General features: G+C 40.7%; 1 protein-coding gene, 1 long non-coding RNA gene and 1 pseudogene across 3 annotated transcripts in view; all 3 read left to right on the top strand.

The window, feature by feature from the left end:
* The window catches only part of LOC138042210 (uncharacterized), a 29,557-nt gene extending 29,413 nt beyond the window's left edge, over positions 1-144 (top strand). For both annotated transcript variants that reach the window (XR_011130961.1, XR_011130960.1), the window contains one exon: positions 1-144. This exon is cut by the window's left edge and continues 792 nt beyond it. This is a non-coding gene — a long non-coding RNA (uncharacterized lncRNA).
* A 3,330-nt stretch (positions 145-3,474) lies between these two features.
* Positions 3,475-4,126, top strand: LOC138039840 (uncharacterized; annotated as a pseudogene).
* A 920-nt stretch (positions 4,127-5,046) lies between these two features.
* LOC138039839 (uncharacterized) lies at positions 5,047-7,123 on the top strand. The gene is made up of 2 exons (XM_068885674.1): positions 5,047-5,723; positions 6,154-7,123. The coding sequence occupies exons 1-2, from the start codon at positions 5,047-5,049 to the stop codon at positions 7,121-7,123; spliced, it is 1,647 nt and encodes a 548-aa protein (XP_068741775.1).
* The last annotated feature ends 1,033 nt before the right edge of the window (positions 7,124-8,156 follow it).

The following is an 8,156-nucleotide window of genomic DNA, read 5'->3' as shown; positions in this document are numbered from 1 at the left end:
CCGGTTAGTTTTTTTCATATTATTGTTTGTCAGCTGACTAAACGCTAAGGTTTTTTCGTTATCTCTTTACTATTTAGATTTATGCGGGGCGGCAAGGTGAATTCGCTTTTAATTTCGATTTTATTGTAATAAACATAACATCACACCGAGGTTTGAGGGGACATTAATGATTTCCGTGACTTGAAATGCATTGTTCCTCTCAGCATTAGGGACCTTATGATGTACGACGGCGACTTCAACGAAAACGTCAAATCGAAATATCACTTTACTTTATCATAATTCTTTTGCGGTTCAGTTCTATCTCGTTCACGTTTTACAATTTGGGCGAAGTATCCTAAAAATAAATTGGTACGAGCAGTTACAAAGTGAGAATAGAGAATGAAAGATTCTCTGTTGCATGCTCACGTTGTCGTCAAAACCTCAAATTTGGTGATTTCGATCACGTCGTCCTAAAATCTGTGCTGCACATGTAGCACGATTATTTATGCTCTTTTAACTAATGATATCATTGTTTTAAGGCGTTGTTGTTGTTGCCGTCACCGTCGTAAAATCTTAAGCTCCCTATTTAGGGAACGACAACGGCGACGGCAACGCGAACGTCATCTCAAAATACAAATTCGCGTTATTTTAATCGCTTCGCTAGTATTTCTACCTTTTTAATATGACAAGGATGTGGTAGTTCCTCAAAAATGACACTCATCGGAACGGCGCTTAATTTAGGGAAGAAAATGAAACTTTATCCTCATGCGCTGACGTAATCTCGTACCCAGATCTCACTCTGTCACTGGAAATGTGAGATCTGGTAAAGTTCGACAGTACACCATTTTTCATTGGCTACTAAAAAAAGGTTGCGGAAATGCAATCTACGCTCCAATTGGCTTATTTCGCGGGGCACTTAGTGAAGGTTTGGTTTTCGCAAGTTCATGTGCTGTTTTGAATAAATGCCAGTTGTGCGGAGGAAAGTTTTGTTTTTTCCGCCTCCGGAAAAGCTTTACAGTTGAGGAAAGTCATTTTAGAAATTTGCGACGTTTGTGTAAATGGTACCGACGAAAGCCCCACGTACCCTGCCACTCGAATAAAGTTCTGCGTAGCTTGCTACGAAGTACGCAGAAACTAATAAATTCAAGTTAAAGTAAGTAATTTATTCAAAACAGTATTTCTCGTTCTCAAAGCGTGACTCGCGAATTAAGTAGTGATCAATTGTGAATTTTACGGTTAGATTAACTACATTTTTCACGAGATCGTGTCAAGAAAATAGCGCTCGTCGCAATGATTAGGTCTAAGCACTCTTTAACATTTTCGCTTTCAATTTACGGTTTGGTTAACTACACTTTTCTCGAGATTGTGTGAAGAAAATAGCACTCGTTTACTGATTAAGCCTAAGCGTTCGTTTCAGTGATTCTGCAGTTGTTCCGACAATTAAACAATCTCGACCGTTCAAAAACAATCGCCTGTAGCCCTTCTTTTTGTTTCGGCTTAAGTTTAAGGTTTCCTTGTCCTCTACCCAAAAGAATCTCTTCAAGAATACTCTCGAAATCCATGTTTATTCCGCAAAATCACACAAAATCACAACAGAGAGTACGAACATGCGCAGTGATAGAAAAGCCCGTATTTCGGGCCTCGCTGGCACTGAGCATGCTCGAAATCGAACTTTACCAGATCTTCCTTCCGTATGATCGTGGGAGATCTGGGTACGAGATTAGCGCTGACGTTCTTCATAAACCTCAAATTTGGCTATTTCACGTTGTTGTTTTGCTGACGACGGCAAAGAAATGGACAAAAATGAAAAACGCACGTGCTGGGCATGCAAAGCTATTGTTTTTTCCCACTAAATATGCAAATTTGTGATGATCTTGTTGCCTACTAATGTTAGTGCGCATACCTTCTGTGCATCTCAAGATACTGAGGTTTCCTATTGGTGGTGCTTAGCAATACAGGGATATTTTTCCACAGTTTAAAACTATGCGGAGAAAGCAGAATTCAGCAAGTACTCTTAGTATCCAAAAAGAAAATTGGGGTTAACCAGCAGTTTTCAGAGATAATTAAGCTTCAATTTGGAAAAGAACGCCATACATTGCTTTGTATTTTAAAGTGCCACTACAATCAAAAGTGTGTTAACTAAACACTAAGTGACCCAAGTTTTAGGTTCATATTTAAAAAAGACACCTGTTTATTTTAACTGGAATTTTGTTATTTATTGACCATTTATTGGTCCGCCATTACTAACTTCAAAATCTTGAGAGACCTGGGTCGGGGAGAAAATGACGTCATAGACTTACTGGTTTAAGAATGCAATGCGTGTGTAGGCGGTTGAATTAATATGCAGCAAGGGAGTTTAGGGCTTTCAGATTTTTAAACTTGTGTTTTGCATACATAAGTTGCGTTTACACGCTGAAATTTTAAGCTAGTTAGTAAATGACGTCACTTTTCCCTAGATCCAACCCTCTGAGCTCCAATCGGTCAGTTTTGAAAGAGAGTAATGGCGGACCGTGAAATCCAAAGGTTACACTCAAATAAACAGCTTTTGGATAAAAATAAAAGCTCAAAATCCTGCCAGACAGGTGTTAAGCGAACACGCTATCAAAATCTGAAGAAACAAAAAAAATGATTTTTTGATCATAGTAGCACTTTAAGGCTTTTTACAAATATTGTTGATTAATTGTGACAATTTTAAGCAGCATGAAAAATGCTTTGTTACCCCCAGTTTTGTTACCCCCAGTTTTCTGGCGTGAGTTCCATACCAGGATGATGACTTGATTTCGTATCGTGTTTAAACGAAAAACAGAAAGCCCTAAGCCTATGTATAAAACAGTTAATAATCTTGTCCCGGAATACCTTCAATGACTTTCCAGTCAACGCTTTGCTGAATATAACTTGAGAAACTTAAAAGGTAAACTTACTCTGCTCAAGCCAAATACTAATTCTATTTCGATACCAGTCTCACTCACTAGTGAGTCACGTGAGATATGTACCTACGTGTAACCCAAGCATTCAGTTGCGCCCGTAATCTAAGAGCGTTCAGTACTGTGTTTGAAGATGGCGACCAAAGAAAAAGAAAAACACACTTTATCACCCGAAGAGGAGGATGAACTGATTGGTGATGAGTCAAAGGAGCAGCAGACAAGTCCCACGGCAACAACGACGGACCCGATGGTTCAGGTTATGCAGAATTTGAACAGTTCTCTCGAAGCGATGGCCGGCTCTATGCAGGTGATGCAACGATCCCTCAAGCGACTTCACTCAAACGTATATACCCAATGGAAAACGACAAGTCAAAGTTACCTGGAATAGACGGGTTGACGTACAACTTTTAATAGTGAGAGGACCATTCCTCTCATCCAAAGAAGAAAAGAGCAACCACTTCGAAGGATATTAGCTCCTCAGAAGAAGATGATGACTCGGACAAAGACCTCGAGGAGCTTTATGGCGACGATTCAAAACAACACAATGCTCGACACGAGCAAACAGACGACAATGACCCATTGTTGTCGGAGATTGCTGAGGAACTGCAGAGCTCGGAGGATACGGGGCCTGCTATTGATAAAAAAACTCGCAGAAATCAAAAACAAACAATGGTCTGCTAAATCGCCAGACTCAAAATTGAAAGATAAGTATTGGAAATATCTACGTCCCTCGAAGTGTGAGACTCTCATAACACCACGGGTAAATACCGAAATATGTGATAACTTGAGCCACTCAGCGAAACAGCACGACTTCAGGTCGAGCTCAACTCAGAAAACACTGGCTACGGTTAGAGCACTACTGTGCAAATCGACCGAATTGATAATGAATGTGAAGCATACATAACAGTCGAATTTCGACCCTGACCTAAAAACGTTGATAAAGATGAATACCGACGCGGTTGCCCTTCTAGGTCATGCTGACAGTGAAATGTCACACCGCCGAAGGGAGTCCATAAAACCCCACTTAAACAAAGAATATGCAGGGTTATGTGCCTCACATGTACCTGTGTCGACCTCCAAGCCCGGCTCAATAGCATCCGAGCTTCGAACAGGATAGGCGGCGCAGTAGAAAACGCCAAAATTACAAGAATAATTACCGGGGAAATTTCCCGCGGAAATCAGACAGGCGTGGAAGGCAGCCTTTTTTAGCGAAGAGCCGTCAGTGGAAGCCCAATCAGAGGTCATACTCCCGACAAGACCAAGGGAAGAAGCAGCCCTGAATGTTGAAAGGCTATCCACTGACATATTTAACAGTTTACAGATAAACAACCTTATCCTTTGTGAGCGATTACTCAAAAATTATTCAGAAACCAAGGTGGAAAGTTTTGAAGGTGGCCAACTGGCACATTATTTTTGTGAATGGAATAAGATCACTTCTGACACAGAAGTCCTTAATTGTGTGAAAGGGCAGTACATAGAGTTCTGTACTTCACCAATAACAGATTGAATTCCCAAAGATAAAAAATGTAACATCAGTGACTCACTGATTATAGATGCAGAAATTCAAAAACTGCTTGATAAGGGGGTTATTGTCCCTTGCAGACATGAAATAGGAGTATACCTCTCACCCATTTTTGTTACTGAGAAAAAAGACGGATCCTTCAAAATGATCCTAAATTTAAAGAGTCTTAACCAGCATGTTGAATATCAGCATTTTAAAATGGACTCAGTCTGTACAGCCATTAGATTAATGACTACCAACTGCTACATGGCCTCCATTGACCTTAAGGACGCTTATTTCTCAGTTCCTAGTGAAAAATCGCATCAAAAATTCCTCAAATTTGAGTGGAATAATGTGTTGTATAAATTTACATGTTTCCCCAATGGGCTGGCGTGCTGCCCTCGTAAATTTACAAAAATAATGAGGCCAGTTTTCTCCACCCTTCGACAACTTAGCCACTTATTTACAAATTATATTGATGGCTCATGCCTATTTGGCCAAGACTGGGATGATTGTGCACAGAATGTTATTGATACAGTCAAAATTTTAGACACTTTAGGTTTTGTAGTACACCCACATAAATCTGTGTTTTTCCCCACCCAAAAATTGGTGTATTTAGGATTTGTCTTTGACTCGGTGTCCATGTGTGTGAGGCTCACACCAGAAAAAGCTGCCAAGCTTAAAAAAGCAGTTACAGACTTGCTACAAAGCAAGAAACCAACTATAAGGAAAGTGGCTCAGTGCCTTGGATACATAGTATCAAGTTTGCCAGGGTCAGCTTATGGTCCCCTACATTACCGATCACTGGAGTATGATAAGACTACAGCTTTAAAATTTAGCAAAGGAGATTTTGATGCAACCATGGAAATATCGGCCCAAAGTAGTGACGAACTTGTATGGTGGGCTGACTCAATTGAGACGGCTTACAACCCAATAAGCAAGGGTGGTGTTGACATTACAATTACTTCGGATGCATCAAAAATGGGATGGGGCGCAGCAACAAATGATTTGTCAACAGGTGGCCTCTGGACAGCGGAGGAGGCCAGGGAACACATTAATTACTTAGAGATGCTGGCAGTTTTATTTGCTCTTAAAGCTTTTAGCACTTTGACTAGTAATAAGCATGTCAAAGTTATGGTGGATAATACCACCACAGAAGCTACGCTGAATAATATGGGTACATGTCACTCCCCCAAACTTAATACTCTCACCAAGGTCATATGGGAATGGTGTATTAGTCACAACATGTGGCTTACAATGGCCCGCATACCAGGCCAGCAGAACATTGAGGCAGACAGAGAGTCACAGACATTTAGGAGGTGTACAGAATGGTGTCTAAACAAAGAGTTTTTTAAACGTGCCTGCAAACAACTCAATGTTACCCCAAATATAGACCTTTTTGCATCTAGAATAAATTTCCAGCCCACACCTTATGTTGCATACCGGGCAGACCCGGAAGCATTTGCCATCAATGCATTCCATATGTCATGGAAACCATATTTATTCTATGCTTTCCCACCGTTTAGCTTAATAACGAGAGTACTTCAGAAGTTCTAAGAGGAAAGGGCAACAGGTCTTCTTCTAGTGCCCAAATGGCCGACCCAACCTTGATGGCCAAAAATGGTTAAGATGCTAATCCAGCCACCAGTTCAGTTTCCCAAGGACAGAATGACATTATTTCTACCCAGCGAGCCAAAGGAGCACCATCCGCTACACAAGAAGCTCACATTGATTCTATGTCACTTGTAGGGGATACCTCAAAGACAAAGGCCTTTCAACAACAGCTACCACAGTCATCGAGAAGGCATGGCGATCAGGTACTAGAAAGCAGTATCCTACTTACCTTCAAAAGTGGAAGCGCCACTGCACTGCAAGGGGCATTGATCCCTTTCATCCCTCTGTAGAGGCAGGCATTAATTTTCTGGTGGTACTATTTGATTCTAATATAGAATATAGTGCCATCAATACAGCAAGGAGTGCACTGTCTTCAATTGTTATGTTACCAGATGGCAGCCAATTTGAAACACATCCCTTAGTATGTCGGTTTGTTAAAGGGGTATTTGAACTGAAACCTTCCTTACCAAAATACAAGAGCATTTGGGATGTAAGGATAGTTCTGAAACATTTATCAGAATATCTGACGCCGCAGAAGCTAACGCTGAAGAAACTGACTCTCACAACTACTACGCTTTTAGCTTTGTTATCAGGACAGAGATGCCAAACTTTACAGAGGCTATCCGTTAACAACATGGTTCTAGAAAAGGACACTTGTAAATTCACAATAGTTGAACTTTTGAAGACCTCAAAGCCTGGAAGACATATGTCAGAATTGGTGGTTAAAGCCTATACACCAGATAACCGTTTGTGTCCTATTGCATGCCTATCTGAATACTTTAAACGGACTAGCACCATTAGAAAGGAGTGTGACCAGCTTCGTTTGAGTTTCCAAAAACCTCACAAACCTGTTTCAACTGATACTATCTTTAGATGGTTAAAGGAGGTACTGGCAATGTCAGGAATAGACACTTCTGTCTACAAAGGACATCGCACAAGGGCAGCATCCACCTCTGCAGCTGAGAAGAATAAAGTACCTTTGTCTACTATCATGGAGAATGCGGGATGGTCTAATGCAGAAACATTTAGGAAGTTTTATAGTAGACCATTTACTCCACCTAAGGAGAAGTATGGACAACTTCTGTTGGAGAATCTACAAATGTAGACCTTGTTGTTCAGGATTGTTATATTCTATGAATATAACAGTCACGAACTAGGGAGTCATGTTCCCACCTCTGTTTACCTGGTTTTTTTTTGGTCTGTAGCTTATACATCTATCCTTATGGTTTTTATGCAATCACTCGCCTTTAAAGACTGAATGCTTGGCTTACACGTATATATCTCACGTGACTCCCTAGTTCGTGACTGTTATCTTCATAGAATTACAGTCAAACTTCAACTTACAGGTAAGTCTTGTTTAACTTCATTAGTTAACTTTATTTGAAACGAGGTTTCTGTTACAATTTGTAATAAATTATCACTGCATGGGAGCCCTCACTCCCAAACGCCCCGGGCAGAAGTAAATTATGGGAAGAGGCGAGCCCGTAGGCGGAAGGAGTGGGAGCCATGGCAACACGCTGGCGTTCGCTGCGGGGAGAGGGGAGAGTCGAACGCCCAACGTCCGTTGACGCTCCGGGACGAAAGTCGGTCCGGTATCATAAAAACGTTGCAGGTAAAATCCTTTCTCAGGTTGAATCCGTTTTTACCTAGGTTAAATTGGTGATCAAGGGACTGAAAACACCTATACTTTCCCTCAAGATGTCTTACGCATCTAAATACAACTTTCATTGTTTCGTCACGGTATTATCTTATGGATTTCTGTATTCGTACACTTATCCATTCAATCTCCACGTTACAACATAGTAAGGGAACAAATAACTGTACTATGCACTTACTTGTACTCGAACTCCGACTCTCCAGATCTATAGTCCTGTGTCTTCACCACTACGCTAAAATGATTTCTATCCATGTATAATAACGAAATCTAATACCAATCTGACCCTAATTTTTCTCTTTGCTTAATTTAGGCTCCAAAAAAGTATCTTCAATTCAAGACATCTGAATGCATATTCAACCTGGATAAAATAAAGATCACCAATTTAATCTAAGTAAAGACAGATTCAACCTGAGAACGGATTTTACCTGCAGTATAGAGCTGTTTCGAGAAAGGTTGTCAAAAAGAATCGTAAGAGCGTTCG

Source organism: Montipora capricornis, chromosome 3, assembly GCF_036669925.1.
Source record: "Montipora capricornis isolate CH-2021 chromosome 3, ASM3666992v2, whole genome shotgun sequence".
NCBI classification, from domain to species: Eukaryota; Metazoa; Cnidaria; class Anthozoa; order Scleractinia; family Acroporidae; genus Montipora; species Montipora capricornis.
This window is presented reverse-complemented; position numbering and strand designations above follow the sequence as displayed.